This window comes from Salmo salar, chromosome 16 (assembly GCF_965601325.2).
Source record: "Salmo salar chromosome 16, fSalSal1, whole genome shotgun sequence".
Taxonomy (NCBI): Eukaryota; Metazoa; Chordata; class Actinopteri; order Salmoniformes; family Salmonidae; genus Salmo; species Salmo salar.
This window is the reverse complement of record NC_138306.1, coordinates 32,355,761-32,374,314: the sequence shown is the minus strand read 5'-3', so window position 1 is coordinate 32,374,314 and position 18,554 is coordinate 32,355,761. Positions and strand designations below refer to the sequence as shown.

The 18,554-nt window shown below is 42.6% G+C and overlaps 1 protein-coding gene across 1 annotated transcript in view; it reads left to right on the top strand.

Annotated features, from left to right (window-relative positions):
• Positions 1-14,162, top strand: part of LOC106573743 (partitioning defective 6 homolog alpha) — a 42,904-nt gene extending 28,742 nt beyond the window's left edge. The window contains exon 3 of the mRNA XM_014149076.3: positions 7,474-14,162. Within this exon, the coding sequence (XP_014004551.2) occupies positions 7,474-8,372 (899 nt within the window). The 3' untranslated portion in view covers positions 8,373-14,162. The remainder of the gene's footprint in view (positions 1-7,473) is intronic.
• Positions 14,163-18,554: the final 4,392 nt, after the last annotated feature.

Genomic DNA, 18,554 nt, shown 5'->3' with positions numbered 1-18,554 from the left:
CACACACACACACACACACACTAGGGAGACAGTATCTCTGTAGCTTGCCACTCTGCACATTAGCCTCTGATCTCACTCACCGTTAAACCACATTATAGCCCAGTTGGTCAATAATACTGCTCGGAACAGTGTAGACGTGCTCATAGACCACACAGATCCCTGGGCGTGCAATGCTTACACTGTGTACAAACACAATCACAGAGACACAAGGGAAAGAGAAGCAGAGATTGATAATAAGAAAAAGGGGGTAATGGATTTAGTAGGGAAGTGAGTCGAGTTCCAGCTGTTTTTATGTCCAGGGTTTTCTCTAGTAGCATTTCAGACGCTTCCTTCTTTTCTCTACAGACAGTAGACAAGGTCATGCTCTCAATAACCTACTCCGTTAACCTGCACGTCTCTGTGTGTTAGCCGTTCTGTCCAGACTCTTCAACAGACCATTGTAATGAACTCTGGCATTCTCTCTGTGGGGATGATGTGGACAGGAAGCATCATTCAGAAGGTCTCCCTGAACTGCTGACTTTTTTGTTTTGTTTTTATTGACAGCTAGATCGTTGAGCAGACCCAACCCCCTTAGTCTGTAACCTCGGCCCCCAGCCTACCCCTCCTCCTGGGTGCCTGGCTGTCACGCCAGTCTGGCTGGTTCATTTCCAGTCCTCCCCCCATGTGCTCTCCGGATGGGCTCTCCCTCCCGCCCGCCTCCTCCAGCCCCTGAGTGGGTTTAATAACAGAGGCTGCTTTGCTCTTTGTGGGGGTCCAGACAATAAGCCTAATGGAGGTGACAGGGAGGGAAACAGGGCAGGCTACAGCTCTGTGTGGAGCACTCACAAACAGACAGACACTCACAAACAGACAGACACTCACAAACAGACAGACACTCACAAACAGACAGACACTCACAAACAGACAGACACTCACAAACAGACAGACACACACAAACAGACAGACACACACAAACAGACACTCACAAACAGACAGACACACACAAACAGACAGACACTCACAAACAGACAGACACTCACAAACAGACAGACACTCACAAACAGACAGACACTCACAAACAGACAGACACACACAAACAGACAGACACTCACAAACAGACAGACACTCACAAACAGACAGACACACACAAACAGACAGACACACACAAACAGACAGACACACACAAACAGACAGACACTCGCAAACATATATGTTATGAACTCAAACAAACAAAGAAATGTCAACTATACCACACACATGCTTTTCATAACTGGAAATTCACATAGTATAGGAACATATAAATATCTATTTAATACACATACAGTGAATGCAGTGGGCTTTCGGTCTACTCTCCATGTTGGAAGAGATTTTCTGTTGGTGAGCAGATGATTGTTTTCACTTCTTAGTGTTGAGGTCAGGGATCACCACTAGTCTGGCCAGTCAGTCACCTGCTCATTATGTCTCATGCCCTCTAGTTGAGCCTGGAGATACATCAAATCTTTTATCCCGCCATACAACAGCCTGTGGCTTTGGTCAAATCTGTTTAATGTTGTCATCCATAAAACCTCTTTGCAGTGACTAGCCTATAGCCTCAGTGTGTTAGGGTTAAGTGCCTTGTTGAAGGGCACATCGGCAGTTTTTTCACCTAGTCAGCTCAGGGATTCAAACCAGTAACCTTTTGCTTACTGGCCAAACGCCCTTAACTGCTAGGCTAGCAGCCACCGTGTTGAATGTGACTTTATAACGGTATCAAGAGGATCATATCCACTGCGTGCTTTATGATATATAGTGGTCGTACACTGACCTCCCAAAAGTATAAGCAAACAGGCAGTAAAATCATACCGCTGGGGCGGGAAAAGGTCTCTCTTCTTTCTTCATGGCCTCACTGAGGTGTTGATGACTTCCTGTTTTTCACCCACTCAGCAGACAGTGCTCCTCATAACCACATCAAATTTTATTATTCACATAGGCTGAATACAACTTTACTGTGAAATACTTTCTTACGAGCCCTTCCCAACGATGCAGTTAAATTGTTTTAATGGTAGCACTAGGAATAAAATACACAATAATTAAGCTATATACAGGGAGTACCAGTACCAGATCATTGTGAAGGGGTACGAGGTATGTGGAGTACCAGTACCAGATCATTGTGAAGGGGTACGAGGTATTTGGAGTACCAGTACCAGATCATTGTGAAGGGGTACGAGGTATGTGGAGTACCAGTACCAGATCATTGTGAAGGGGTACGAGGTATTTGGAGTACCAGTACCAGATCATTGTGAAGGGGTACGAGGTATGTGGAGTACCAGTACCAGATCATTGTGAAGGGGTACGAGGTATGTGGAGTACCAGTACCAGATCATTGTGAAGGGGTACGAGGTATGTGGAGTACCAGTACCAGATCATTGTGAAGGGGTACGAGGTATGTGGAGTACCAGTACCAGATCATTGTGAAGGGGTACGAGGTATTTGGAGTACCAGTACCAGATCATTGTGAAGGGGTACGAGGTATTTGAGGTAGATATGTACATAAAGGCAGGGTAAAGTTAGGTATCAGAATAGATAATGATGATGATGGTGGTGGTGGTGGCGATGATAATGATGAAGAACAGCGTAGCAGCAGTATATGATGAGTGTGAAAGTGTGTGTGTACAGTATGTGTGTGTGTGTGTGTTGTTGGTATGTGTGTTGTTGAAAAATAGAGAGAATGAACAAATGTGAACGATGATGAAGATATGTCTAGCGACTTGCTGGGGACGAGGCCCAGCGCGATGACTCAATCACGATTTATGACATTGTTTGGATGGCTGACCATCTGTGGGCTATCACAGAGGTCAAACACACCTCATCTGTGGGCTATCACAGAGGTCAAACACACCTCATCTGTGGGCTATCACAGAGGTCAAACACACCTCATCTGTGGGCTATCACAGAGGTCAAACACACCTCATCTGTGGGCTATCACAGAGGTCAAACACACCTCATCTGTGGCTTTGTCCGAGGCGGGAAGTTCCCGCAGAACCCTGGGAGCACGGACACCGTTGGAGGTGTGAAGGATTGGATTGTTTCAGGTGTTCATAAAGAGTTACCAATTTTGATATGTTTTATTGTATTGCTCTGGATTCCTTTTTTACAGGGAAACGGTGTTATTCTGTTATTCAGTTCAAAGAGGAGCGACACAGGGTTGCGCTCCTATGATACAGTTTTGAGAATGCGTGAGAAGTTATATGCCTTTTGTGTTAATGTGTTGTGCCATGCAAAGTGATGTAAATTAGACGATGGGAGATACTGGGATTTGGCCCTCTTGGAATCTTTTTTTTCATTTAACCTTTATTTTAACAGGGAAGACATTGAGACTTAGGTCTCTTTTCCAAATGCGCCCTGTATAATAGAATATAAATATGCATATTATACACTATATTATATATATACACACAGTTGAAGTCGGAAGTTTACATACACCTTAGCCAAATACATTTAAACTCAGTTTTTCACAATTCCTGACATTTAATCCTAGTACAAATTCCCTGTCTTAGGTAAGTTAGGATCACCACTTTATTTTAAGAATGTGAAATGTCAGAATAATAGTAGAGAGAATGATATATTTCAGCTTTTATTTCTTTCACCACATTCCCAGTGGGTCAGAAATTTACATACACTCAATTAGTATTTGGTAGCATTGCCTTTAAAATTGTTTAACTTGGGTCAAACGTTTTGGGTAGCCTTCCACAAGCTTCCCACAATAAGTTGGATGATTTTTGGCCCATTCCTCCTGACAGAGCTGGTGTAACTGAGTCAGGTTTGTAGGCCTCCTTGCTCGCACATGCTTTTTCAGTTCTGCCCACAAATTTTCTATAGAACTGAGGTCAGGGCTTTGTGATGGCCACTCCAATACCTTGACTTTGTTGTCCTTAAGCCATTTTGCCACAACTTTGGAAGTATGCTTGGGTTCATTGTCCATTTGGAAGACCCATTTGCGACCAAGCTTTAACTTCCTGACTGATGTCTTGAGATGTTGCTTTAATGTATCCACATTATTTTCCTCCCTCATGATGCCATCTATTTTGTGAAGTACACCAGTCCCTCCTGCAGCAAAGCACCGCCACAACATGATCCTGCCACCCCCGTGCTTCACAGTTGGGATGGTGTTCTTCGGCTTGCAAGCATCCCCCTTTTTCCTCCAAACATAATGATGGTCATTATGGCAAAACAGTTCTATTTTTGTTTCATCAGACCAGAGGACATTTCTCAAAAAGTACGATCTTTGTCCCCATGTGCAGTTGCAAACCACAGTCTGGCTTTTTTATGGCGGTTTTGGAGCAGTGGCTTCTTCCTTGCTGAGCGGCCTTTCAGGTTATGTCGATATAGGACTTGTTTTACTTTTCGCACCAAAGTACGTTCATCTCAAGGAGACAGAACGCATCTCCTTCCTGAGCGGTATGACGGCTGCGTGGTCCCATGGTGTTTATACTTGCGTACTATTGTTTGTACAGATGAACGTGGTACCTTCAGGCATTTGGAAATTGCTCCCAAGGATGAACCAGACTTGTGGAGGTCTACAATTTATTTTCTGAGGTCTTGGCTGATTTCTTTTGATTTTCCCATGATGTCAAGCAAAGAGGCGCTGAGTTTGAAGGTAGGCCTTGAAATACATCTGCAGGTACACCTCCAATTGACTCAAATTATGTAAATTAGCCTATCAGAAGCTTCTAAAGCCATGACATCATTTTCTGGAATTTTCCAAGCTGTTTAAAGGCACAGTCAACTTAGTGTATGTAAACTTCTGACCCACTGGAATTGTGATACAGTAAATTATAAGTGAAATAATCTGTCTGTAAACAATTGTTGGAAAAATGACTTGTGTCATACACAAAGTAGATGTCCTAACCGACTTGCCAAAACTATAGTTTGTTAACAAGACATTTGTGGAGTGGTTGAAAAATGAGTTTTAATGACTCCAACCTAAGTGTATGTAAACTTCCAACTTCAACTGTGTGTGTGTGTATATATATATATATATAAAGTGCTGTGAAAAAGTATTTTCCCCCTTTCTGATTTTTGCATATTTTTATAGTGAATGTTATCAGATCTTCAACCAAAACCTAATATTAGATAAAGGGAACCTGCGTTTACAAATAACAAAAAAAATGAATACTTACTTTATTTAAATTATGCAACACCCAATTCCTCTTTGTGAAAAAGTAATTGCCCCCTTACACTCAATAACTGGTTTTGCCAACTTTACCTGCAATGACTGCAACCAAATACTTCCTGTAGTTGTTGATCAGTCTCTCACATCACTGTGGAGGAATTTTGTCCCACTCTTCCATGCAGAACTGCTTTAACTCAGCGACAGTTATGGGTTTTCAAACATGAACTGCTCGTTTCACATCCTGCCACAAAATCTCAATTGGGATTAGGTCTGGACTTTGACTAGGCTATTACAAAACTTCAAATGTGTTGCTTTTTAGCTATTTTTATGTAAACTTGTGTGGTTTAGATTGTCTTGCTGCATGACCCAGCAGCGTTAAGTATGTAATTGTTGTGTTATTTGCATTACTGGGCATTTCAAGGCTGGGTTTCCCTTTGTGATCCATTATCGTCTGCAAGCCCTGCAACATCCAACGAACGTCAGAGCCGGTGTAATAGGATTCCACCGTCCTCCTATATTGTCAATTTTGCATGTTTGATGTCTCGTTGGAGGTCCTACCAGGCTTTTTTGTATGTGTCCATGTCCGTGTCCCGTTCTTTGTAAGCGGTAGCTCTAGCCTTTAGCCCAGCGAAGATATTCCCTATTATCCATGCTTTTTGGTTTGGATACGTTCGTATTTAGCAGCAGCTACTCTTCCTGGGTTCCAAGAAAATGAAAGCAGTTATACAATTTTAAAAACATTACAATACATTCACAACAGATTTCACAACACATGAAGTGTGTGCCCTCAGACCACTACTCTACTACCACATATCTACAACACATATAGTATAGCCACTGTGGGGGGGTACGTCGTCTATGCACTTATTGATGAAGCCTGTGACTGATGTGGTAAACTCATCAATGCTATGGGATGAATCTCGAAACATATCTCAGTCTGTACTAGCTTCATCAGACCACTTCCATATTGAGCACTCCACTGGTACTTCCTGTTTGGAGATTTTGTTTGTTAACAGGAAGCAGGAAAATAAAGTCATAGTCTGATTTGCCTAAGGGAGGGTGAGGGAGCGCCTTGTCTGCGTTTCTGTGGGATGAATAAAAGTGGTCTAGAGTTATCAGGGCCCCTAGTGGCGCAGGAGACAGAACGGTTTGAAGTCTCCCCGCATTAGTCTCCGCCCACCAGAGTAACATCTAGACCTCTCCTACATATCTCTCTGAGGAACAGGTTCACATAGCACGCCCTTCTCCACAGTTTAAAAATAACTACAAATATTATCTCTTCCACAGGCTTGTCATTAGACCTGAGCCTTGAGTGGTTTCTCCCCATGCTGCTACCTGCCTGCTAGCACTAAAAACATGACTTTCTATATGTCGCCAGAGGTGTGTGTGATGATGGATCTAGGCTGCCTGGTCTATTTCATCTTAGCAGTGGGTACTGAACCTGTGATTCATCTGCCTGCTATGTAATCTGATTCTGTTTCACAACCTCTGACCCCTCAGTAGGGGCTGAGAGAGAGTTATGGAAATCCTCACTGTGTCCTTACACCTACCCCAGCAGCCCTGCTCCATCTCTCCGACTGTCTCCGTCTGTCTGTGTGGCAGGTTCTGAAATACTGTTCTCCTGTTGCCAGCAACCTCTGCTCTCAATCAGCACAGGGAAGATGTGAGTGAGAGAGACAGACAGGGAGATAGAGGTGGAGTGGAGAGTAGGGAGTGGAAAAGGAGAAGTGGGATAGAGGGCATTGGGAATCGTAACTCTGAAAACAGTGTGGAATAGAGACTCAATGTTTTTGGAAATCCTACACTCAGCTCAGATTGTTGACATCATAGAAATTAGTATATAACTTCATAGGATCTCAATGGTTGACATAATATTTGATCTTAACGAATCTCTCGCTGAAAAGCCAAGAGAAACATACAGCAGGATAAAGTGAGACCACTGCATTCTATATCAATATGTGTATTTATATAGTAGGGAAATTAAACTTCCTTCTTGAGAGTTGAAAGGTGAGCTTTTTCCTGCTCTGAGAGTTTGAGATTGACGGTTTACACACGGAAAGACAGACAGAGGCATTGGAAAAGATTAGAGTAGATTTAAAACCTGTGCTATGTCTCTCCACCTTTCACACTCTAAACTAACTCAATTTAATCCATGTCTTACCTTCAGGTTAGCTGTTGACACCAGAAGGGGACATGATGACAGGATGTGATGCCTTTTATTTTTAACGGCAGAACATGTTTCGCTGTATTTTATTATCCATATTTGGAATGAACTGAGGCCCTGATGCTGCCTTGTCATTGTACAGTATGTGTATTTCTAACATGGCTTCTCTGTCCTGTAGATATGGATGAGCCTGTGGTCCTTGCCACCAACTCCCTGCAGAGGAGGAAAAAGGGTCTGGCAGGGTTGCGCCCGGCGCAGCAGAAGACCAAACCAGGCCTGATGATTGGCCATCCCCAGGACTTCCGCCAGATCTCCTCCATCATCGATGTCGACATCCTGCCCGAGACACACCGGCGTGTCCGCCTGCACAAGCACGGTACCCACAAGCCCCTGGGTTTCTATATCCGGGACGGGGTGAGCGTGCGGGTCACGCCTCAGGGAGTGGAGAAGGTGCCTGGTGTCTTTATCTCCCGGCTGGTGCGTGGAGGCCTGGCTGAGAGCACAGGCCTGCTGGGGGTCAACGATGAGATCCTGGAGGTCAACGGCATTGACGTGGACGGCAAGTCTCTGGACCAGGTGACAGACATGATGGTGGCCAACAGCCACAACCTGATCGTGACGGTGAAGCCAGCCAACCAGCGCAATAACGTGATTCTCCGAGGAAGCAAGGTCTCGGTAGGGGGGGACAGCTCCTCTGGATTCATAGGCTCCACCATCTCCCATGACCTGGCCCCCAGCCCCGCCTCTCAAAGTGTCAGTCACTATAGCAACAGCAACAGTGTGGCGGAGGGCGACAGCGACGAGGATGGAGACCTTATCATTGAGCGTGACATCCTGCCATACCTGCCCCACCACTGTGTGTCCAATGGTAACGGCAGCCACAGGGAGTTTCCATTGTCCTCATCACTGGGGCAACGGCCCCTCCCCCAGAGCATTTTCCTGCCCAGCAGGGGCTCTCTGTCAGACAGCAAGGCCTCTCTGAACTCCCTGACCACTCCTACTCACAACGGCAGCCCCACCAAGACCAGCAGCAGCCAGGAGAGCATGAGAGAGGATGGGAACATCATCACAATGTAAAACCTTGTCATAGTGCTAATTTTACTGATGAGTTTAGGAGACATCAACAAGAGAAGACAAAACATGCACAATTGGTCTCATGAGAAAAACAAGACAAATGACAAACATTAGCTGACCACAAAACAACAATTTTAGTTGTTACCTCACTACAGAAAACAACTCACAACAATGATGCAGGCAATGATGATGGCTTTGCCTTAAAAGTATCCGATATGTATTCCATGCTACTAAACGCTGCAGAACTAGCAGCCATCATGTAAGGAACTCAGTGGACATTGTGGTGTCAATCCTGAGAACCTACTTACTACAACACACATGATAATGGCTGTCACCATCACCATACTGGAAGTGCCTTATGGCTTTCCGCTCAAATCGCCTTATATTTCTCACTTTTATTTAACTTTCTAACAGGACCACCTCTCTCTTCAATTCTAGACAGTGTCATTGGGTGTCAGTGAAAAGGTGAATACTGGCAGGAAGAGAAGCAGACAACACTTCACACTCTATCTCACTGTGAGTGTCTGTCTGTGAGGGACATGTGATCTATGTGGACACAGTGTTAGAGACAACATGGTATTAGTCTAATTGATCCTGCATTCTGCAATGCTTCAATGTCCATACAGTGTGTTCTCTTCTGTGACTGTGACAATCACTGCCGGTTGTTAGCCTGCTTAGCTAACATACACTAGCTTTTATTCCTCTGTCCAGAAATCATGAAGTGGATTCACATACAGCACATCTCGAAACATACATTACCTGTTCCCTCTTCTCAGTTACCACAAAGATGTCATGGCATTACTGTACACACAACACAACAAAGTCAAGCGAGGCTTTTACAATATGTGTGCTTGGATCCAAGGGTCCCTCTGACCTCCACAGGACAGGACAGGGCAGGACAGGACAGGACAGGACAGGACTAAACATTTTAATCAGCCCTTGAACATCCTTACTCCCATTTGATACACACAGTTATGGCATATCATAACCTTTTATAGGAAAATATGTAACACTACTGTTAGTCATCACGGTGTTAGTATAGGAAGTAGGAGTGATATATGCTCCTCTGTCTCCCCCATGTCGATGTACATCATATTTATTTAACTTTTACATGCAGTAGTGACAAACGAAGCCTACGTTTGACTGCGTTTACACATTGACGTGGGCGATGGGGATGCATCATAGCAGAATATCTGTCCAATTGATTCTGTCTCGGAAACATCTTCAAGAGAACACCACCTTTTTATCGCAACATGGGCAGTTTTCTCCTTTAATGTACTCCACAGCCACCAAACATGTTCTTCATCTAAAACATAGTCAGATGGTTTGACTTCATATTCATTTAAGTCAGTGGTTGACTGGAGTTACAGAGGTCCCAGGATGAAACATTAGACCCAGGAGAATTTCCCTGGCAGACTTGCTGTCTTGCTTTTAAAGAAGCCAATTCCATTTTGCTTCAGGACAAGGTTTCTCTCCCCTGAAAATTTGACAAAGAGTAAACACAACAGAAATAACATGGAGTGCTGTTGCTCCAGAAGGTCACGGCCTCTTATAGACCCAGCTGTCTTCAGGCCCACTTGTGACTGCCATGTTGTTGTGTAAAATAAGGAAATTCCTTTCATGTTTAAAAAGCCTACAACTCTGCACATTGGGACCTTGTTCATACACTTTACTCCATTCTTGATATCTAAACCTGAGGGGCATGGCGAGGGAAGGAGGAGAGATTTCCTCTTAATTTGAAGGCCAAGGGTATCATCTTGCAGTGAGAGCTGTGAGGCAGACAGTCTCAAAACTCCAAGCTTATTGTTGTTGCTTCTTACCCTCACTGCACCCGAACACAAGGGCCCTCTGACTCTCTGTTAGTACTGGACTGGAGGGAGAGCTGCCGGCCCTCACAGCTAGCAATGCCCAAGACCTCCAGGCTGGTTGGTGGGCTGTGTCTGGAGTGATCCATAGAGACAGAAGGAGCATCAGATGACCTACCACAACAGAGGGATAATATTGTGTTTTACATGGACATGATGTATCTGTAGGTCATCTCTTTCACTCTGGAACCAGCTGGAATAACACATCAATTCAATAACTCTCCATCTTAATGTTGACTTCGATTATTGAATTGACCAATAAGACAGAACAAAACCAGCAGAGCATGAGGACCTCCTGTGGCCTGGTTGTTATTGTTTTACTAGAGCTGCAGTTGTATGGGTCACTGGTACTGCTGCACCAGGTGGCAGCCAGGAAACATGATAGATTCATTAACCTGAGAATGAAGTTGCTCACTTTAATATCGGGCGGGGCAATTATTTATTCAACGAGGAAAGAGGCCATCATAAGATCACAGGTGTCAAACCCATTCCACGGAGGGCCGAGTGTCTGTGGGTTTTTCACTCCTCTCTTGTACCTAGTTGATGAATTAAGGTCACTAATTGGTAAGGAATTCCCTACACCTGGTTGTCTAGGGCTTAATTTAAAGGAAAACACAAAAACCTTCAGACACTCCATGGAATGAGTTTGACACCCCTGTTGTAGAACATACAGCAGAATCACCTGTCTTCACAGATACAGTATATTGTCTGTTAATCTACTTAAAGAAAACTGCTATCATCTATAACAGAAAAGCTACCACATACTGTACTGAATACTTTTTTCATGTATGTAATTATGAAACTATAAATACAAATGAAAAATTATATAAGCAAGGGATTTTTTGATTAACTGGGAGATTTTTTGTAAAATAACATTTTATAAATGTATAAAATATGGAGAGTATTTTTCTTATTCTTGTACTTTTGTTTGTATATGAGAATCCCGGAGAGGACATTTGTATTTCTTTGAGTACCGGGAACCAAACAGAGGAACAAAGTGTTTATATGAATCTGATGGGTCAGGGTGTACAATACTGTGAATGTGGTATAGAGATATGCTGATTATGAAATGACATATTACTATAAAATATTATAAAAAATACTCCGATGTTGTTTTTGTGTGGTCACATAGGGCTAATTCACTCTGAATTCTTTACCTGTGGTCTTGCCCCACCTCTCTCATTCTCTCCCTCTCTCTCTCTCTCTCTCTCTCATTCTCTCCCTCTCTCATTCTCTCCCTCTCTCTCTCTCTCTCTCTCATTCTCTCCCTCTCTCTCTCATTCTCTCCCTCTCTCATTCTCTCCCTCTCCCTCTCTCATTCTCTCCCATTCTCTCCCTCTCTCATTCTCTCCCTCTCCCTCTCTCATTCTCTCCCATTCTCTCCCTCTCTCTCTCATTCTCTCCCTCTCTCATTCTCTCCCTCTCCCTCTCTCATTCTCTCCCATTCTCTCCCTCTCTCATTCTCTCCCTCTCCCTCTCTCATTCTCTCCCATTCTCTCCCTCTCTCTCTCTCATTCTCTCCCTCTCTCATTCTCTCCCCCTCTCTCTCATTCTCTCCCTCTCCCTCTCTCTCTCCCTCTCCCTCTCTCTCTCATTCTCTCCCTCTCTCATTCTCTCCCTCTCCCTCTTTCATTCTCTCCCTCTCTCTCTCAGGCTTCTTACAAAGGTGATTTTGTGTCCCTTATCATAACATTCCAAAGGCTGTAAACCAAATGGAGTCACACTACTACCACTGTCACTGCCACCATGACCCCTACCAAAACAAACCCCCAGCAACCCCTCCAGGTTATTCATTATGGAGGATATAACAGTGTCCCTCTCATAGACATTTAATTTCCTGTGACATATTATTTCAGTAATTTCCGATGCTTATTTATTGCTGTTTGAGCTGCAGTTAGCGCTTACAAGGGCAAAAAGGATACTGCCATCCTTTTGTTTTTGCAATCATTCATGTATCATTCTGGACATGACAGTATACATTCAAATCTGAGACACTAAAATGTCCCCGACTGAATAATGAATGTCTGTATCTTTGTGTTAAAATGTTTATTCAAGAAGCAATGATACAGTATGTGTCTTTTCCCCTAAGTACTTGAAAGGTTTCATAGCTCTGTGACTGAAATGAGGTGTTCTCATGGTTATTATTACAGTATTGTGAAACTCAATAGAACCTGAAGTCTTGAGTAATACAGGCCACTGTGTTTGTGTTGACTTCTCTCTGTTCTGGCACCAGTACAGGTGGTGTAAATAATGATATAGTAATGTCTAATTTCCCCTTTTAAATGAAGGCATTTGTTTTGAGAATAGATCCCCCATTTCAACTCTCATTTCCTTCTCAATAGACCTTGGCATTCTCTCTCTCTCTCTCTCTCTCTCTCTCTCTCTCTCTCTCTCTCTCTCTCTCTAATTCAATTTAAGGGGCTGTATTGGCATGGGAAACATATGTTTACATTGCCAAAGCAACTGAAATAGATAATAAACAAAAGTGAGATGGAGAAAAATGAACAGTAAACATTACACTCCCAAACGTTCCAAAAGAATAGACATTTCAAATGTCATATTATGCCTATATACAGTGTTGTAATGATGTGCAAATAGTTCAAGCACAAAATAAATAAACATAAATATAGGTTGTATTTACAATGATGTGTGTTCTTCACTGGTTGCCCTTTTCTTGTGGCAACAGGTCACAAATATTGCTGCTGTGATTGCACACTGTGGTATTTCACCCAATAGATGTGATTTGTTTTCAAATTCTTTGTGGGTCTGTGTAATCTGAGGGAAATATGTGTCTCTAATATGGTCATACATTTGTCAGGAGGTTAGGAAGTACAGCTCAGTTTCCACCTCATTTTGTGGGTGGTGTACACATAGCTTGTCTTCTCTTGAGAGCCAGGTCTGCCTAGAGCGGCCTTTCTCAATAACGAGGCTCTGCTCACTGAGTCTACATAGTCAAAGTTATCCTTAAGTTTGGTCAGTCACAGTGGTCAGGTATTCTGCCACTGTGTACTCTCTGTTTAGGGCCAAATAGCATTCTAGTTTGCTCTGTTTTTTGGTTGTCTTTCCAATGTGTCAAGTAATTCTCTTTTTGTTTTCTCATGATTTGGTTGGGTCTAATTGTGTTGCTGTCCTGGGGCTCTGTGGGGTGTGTTTGTGTTTGTGAACAGAGCCCCAGGACCAGCTTGCTTAGGAGACTCTTCTCCAGGTTCATCTGTCTGTAGGTGATGGCTTTGTTATGGAAGGTTTGGGAATCTCTCTCTCGGTCTTTCTCTCTCGGCTACCACTATGATCTCAGCAAAAAAAATCTAAATTAAAAAATGTATTGCAGTGAATCAAAAAGGTCCTGATCAATTATTGATAGAAATAATATTTCTATCTTTCCACTGTTGCATTGCATTTCTTTATATTTTCATGTTTATTAGGTCACCTCTAACCCTTCGCACTACTGCCCTCTGCTGGTCTGATACAGCGTATCATGATGCAAGACCAGAGATATTGTATCAACACACTGCTTACGTTGTGTCACACAGTGACAATGATTGAAACACTGAAGAGATACGTTTATGGTCCGTGCTATCCGGAATCCTTGGGACATCGCTACCCCATTGACATTTAAAATGGTTAAGGTACGGGTTAAAGTTAGGTTAAGGGCTTGTAAGTAAGCATTTCACTGTAAGGTCTACAGTTGTTGTATTCAGAGAATGTGACAAATAACATTTGATTAGATATTTTAGTTTTTGGTTGTTTGGGGTGCTGCTGGGCTGTCTATATAGGTCAGCTAATACAGGACTAATAAAGGCCCAGTACACTAGTTTTGTGAAACTTTAACTAAATCTATTTGATTGTTTACCAGCATTTGTAACCCGAGTCTGATAATTATCTCTACAAAACAGTTAATCTGATAATACTTGTGGAATATAAAAATATTTTTGCAAATGCAAGTTATTTCTATGTGAAAACTGAAATGGTCTAGTCATTCCTTTTAGTAGACGCTTCTATCCAGAACAACTTATAGTAGTGAGTGCATACATTTTCATACTGGTCCCCCGTGGGAATCGAACCAACAACCCTAGCATTGCAAGCGCCATGCTCTACCAACTGAACTACATCATCACATCACAACAAACCACTTGATGTCTCAATGTACTCAATTACTGTATTGGTCATTTTTTTTTACTTCACGGTTAATAGAAAGTCTCCAGGTACAAACCTACAGTGAGGGAAAAAAGTATTTGATCCCCTGCTGATTTTGTACGTTTGCCCACTGACAAAGAAATGATCAGTCTATAATTTTAATGGTAGGTTTATTTGAACAGTGAGAGACAGAATAACAACAAAAAAATCCAGAAAAACGCATGTCAAAAATGTTATAAATTGATTTGAATTTTAATGAGGGAAATAAGTGTTTGACCCCCTCTCAATCAGAAAGATTTCTGGCTCCCAGGTGTCTTTTATACAGGTAACGAGCTGAGATTAGGAGCACACTCTTAAAGGGAGTGCTCCTAATCTCAGCTTGTTACCTGTATAAAAGACACCTGTCCACAGAAGCAGTCAATCAATCAGATTCCAAACTCTCCACCATGGCCAAGACCAAAGAGCTCTCCAAGGATGTCAGGGACAAGATTGTAGACCTACACAAGGCTAGAATGGGCTACAAGACCATCGCCAAGCAGCTTGGTGAGAAGGTGACAACAGTTGGTGCGATTATTCGCAAATGGAAGAAACACAAAAGAACTGTCAATCTCCCTCGGCCTGGGGCTCCATGCAAGATCTCACCTCGTGGAGTTGCAATGATCATGAGAACGGTGAGGAATGAGCCCAGAACTACACGGGAGGATCTTGTCAATGATTTCAAGGCAGCTGGGACCATAGTCACCAAGAAAACAATTGGTAACACACTATGCCGTGAAGGACTGAAATCCTGCAGCGCCCGCAAGGTCCCCCTGCTCAAGAAAGCACATATACATGCCCGTCTGAAGTTTGCCAATGAACATCTGAATGATTCAGAGGACAACTGGGTGGAAGTGTTGTGGTCAGATGAGACCAAAATGGAGCTCTTTGGCATCAACTCAACTCGCCGTGTTTGGAGATGGAGGAATGCTGCCTATGACCCCAAGAACACCATCTCCACCATCAAACATGGAGGTGGAAACATTATGCTTTGGGGGTGTTTTTCTGCTAAGGGGACAGGACAACTTCACCGCATCAAAGGGACGATGGACGGGGCCATGTACCGTCAAATCTTGGGTGAGAACCTCCTTCCCTCAGCCAGGGCATTGAAAATGGGTCGTGGATGGGTATTCCAGCATGACAATGACCCAAAACACACGGCCAAGGCAACAAAGGAGTGGCTCAAGAAGAAGCACATTAAGGTCCTGGAGTGGCCTAGCCAGTCTCCAGACCTTAATCCCATAGAAAATATGTGAATGGAGTGGAAGGTTCGAGTTGCCAAACGTCAGCCTCGAAACCTTAATGACTAGGAGAAGATCTACAAAGAGGAGTGGGACAAAATCCCTCCTGAGATGTGTGCAAACCTGGTGGCCAACTACAAGAAACATCTGACCTCTGTGATTGCCAACAAGGGTTTTGCCACCAAGTACTAAGTCATGTTTTGCAGGGGGGTCAAATACTTATTTCCCTCATTAAAATGCAAATCAATTTATAACATTTTTGAGTTTTTCTGGATTCTTTTGTTGTTATTCTGTCTCTCACTGTTCAAATAAACCTACCATTAAAATTATAGACTGATCATTTCTTTGTCAGTGGGCAAATGTACAAAATCAACAGGGGATCAAATACTTTTTTCCCCTCCACTGTAGAGGACCAGCCTATGTAAAATACAGTAATGCACATTTACATTAAGTGGTTTGTAAGGATGGTAAATTAATACTGCATAAAAAGTGGTTGTTTTCCATGTTATTTGATCAATCAATTTTTTTATTTGATGTTTTGTGTCTTTGCCCATAACTTTGCATATTTTGATGTAAATGTTTTAGGGCAGGGTTTTGTTCTTTCTGGATTCCATTAGAATGACAATCACAGAGAAAGAGACAGGGCAACAACTCTTACAATTCCAACTATTGAATGCTGCAAGATACTGTTGTTAATTCTACAACTACCAGAGATGCTGAATTGTTTTGGGGCCCATGCTAAAGACTGGTCTGCTTGGTCTGCTAATACTAGTAAACGCCTAGTGCACTACTTAAAAATAAAAAAAATTACATTTTTACTAATATATTTTTAATTAACATTTTTCAAGGGGTGCTGTAGCACCCTCAGCACCCCTACTTCCCCCCACTGCTATGGGTCGGGGTTAAGGTTAGGGTAGGGACATCCCAAGGAGCCAGGATCGCACTGACCATATATTTGTCTTTCCAACTGTTCAGCCAAGTTTATCGCACATGCTGCTACATCAGCCTGGCCTTTCCCGCCTTTAGGTTTCCGTGTTTACTTTCATAATTTGATCACATTTTGTCATTCTCTGACGACTTACTGGCTGCCGAGAAAATCAAACAAAAGCAAGCTAACCTAAATATGGCACCAAATAATCAGACAATTAGAAACTTCTCAGTTCCTAGAGGTATTTAAAAAGGTACTTTCGAGGTGAGTGAATTTGCTATATTACTTGCCACTGTTTTTGCTGTTTCCGAAAACTAGCTAACCATGTCTGATCTGAACAATCACCCAAGACTATAGTATGAGCCTATTACCTAATTCACCTATTTCATGATTAATATGCCACTGCAGTGGAGCGATGATCAACTGCATGCGTTTTATGAAAATGAAGTGTAAGAGAATGTGGACCTCTCCATTTTTACAAAACGGCTTTAAGATGTTAAGTTGAGTGCCTGAGCTTTTTCCCCAAGTAAGCCATTATATCTCCAATGCATTTTTGATATTATGCATGTATGACATGTATTCTATGCCGGAGGTCCAGAACAGATATCCTCATATTTAAACACCCAGACTTCTGTAGTCACAGAGATGAGAGAAGTTGACAAGGAATTGTCCAGCTGCGCGTGGAAGGTCCATGGTGAAGAGAGAAACAGCTGAGAGCACAAAGCCCCCTGGACATGCTATGACCACAATTGTATGCCCTTTCTATTATATTTTTGTGGTTTTCATATAGGCTACTACTGACATTGTTTCAAAATTATTTGGGATGTTTTTGTTTACCTATAGTGTTCCATAAAATATGTCCATAATAATGTTTGCTATTTTAGTGAGTTTTCATAAGTTAAACTGACTGTTTCTCAGTCAGTTATAATGTATCCGTCTCTGTTCTGTGCTTCTCCCACTCGCTTAGGCTTTCCTATGAAAGGACAGCAACAGACCTATACAACTACATCAACTTCAGCATTCCAGAGCCAGAAATTCAGCCTCAAGTTTCCCTCACTCCCTCCTCTGAATCATTCAGCTACCTCTGAAACTCAAGACTCCTGCATGAAAGTGTTTGATAAAAACACCACAACGGTAGCCTCTGCCATGTCCCCAACCAGATGTTCCAGTTTCTTTTATGCCTGCTACGTCATGTTACCACAACGGTAACAGGTAGGCCTACGGAAATCCAGAAGCACATTCTAACACAGTTGAGAATTAGTCTAACAAGACAATTTGGTCTAAGGCTCATTTAGTTGTGCAATATTCTGGCCCTGGATTCACTAGTAGAGCCGATATACAACACAATTCTTATTTGATGAGACAGCAGCCTAACAATTTAACGATTAGTTCAGGATCAAGATGAGTGTCGAAGGAAGCTCTCGAAAGGACAAGATCCTTTCATCTCTGCAATAGTAACATGCTGCGTCCTCTCTCTCCACACATCCCACCCCTCAAGTCACTTCTGACTAACCCTCAACTTCTTGAATTACTGAAAGTGTAGTGTCGTGAGTTGATAAAAACATGTGTCAAGGACACATTTTTATATTTTGTTGACGTGTGACTCAGCAATGAATAATTTCTCCACCTGCTCTTTAGTTTCTTAGTGATTTACGTAGTAGGAATGACCAGTACGGGGCGCTAGTGTGCGGTTAACCACATGCTGTTCTACTCAACAGTTGGAACCAAGATAGTGTATATATAAACCAGATGTTTTGTGAGTGTGATGTTTACTGTTCATTTAGTTTTTCACTTTTGTATATTATCTGCTTCACTTGCTTTGGCAATGTTAACATATGTTTCCCATGCCAATAAAGCTCCTTGAATGAATTGAATTGTTTTGTCAAACAAAGTATGTATGGAATGCGTTTTTGTTTTTACTTCAAATCAACCTCAAGTCACCATCACTCGAAAGCAGTATGTCCACAAAATAATGACAAGA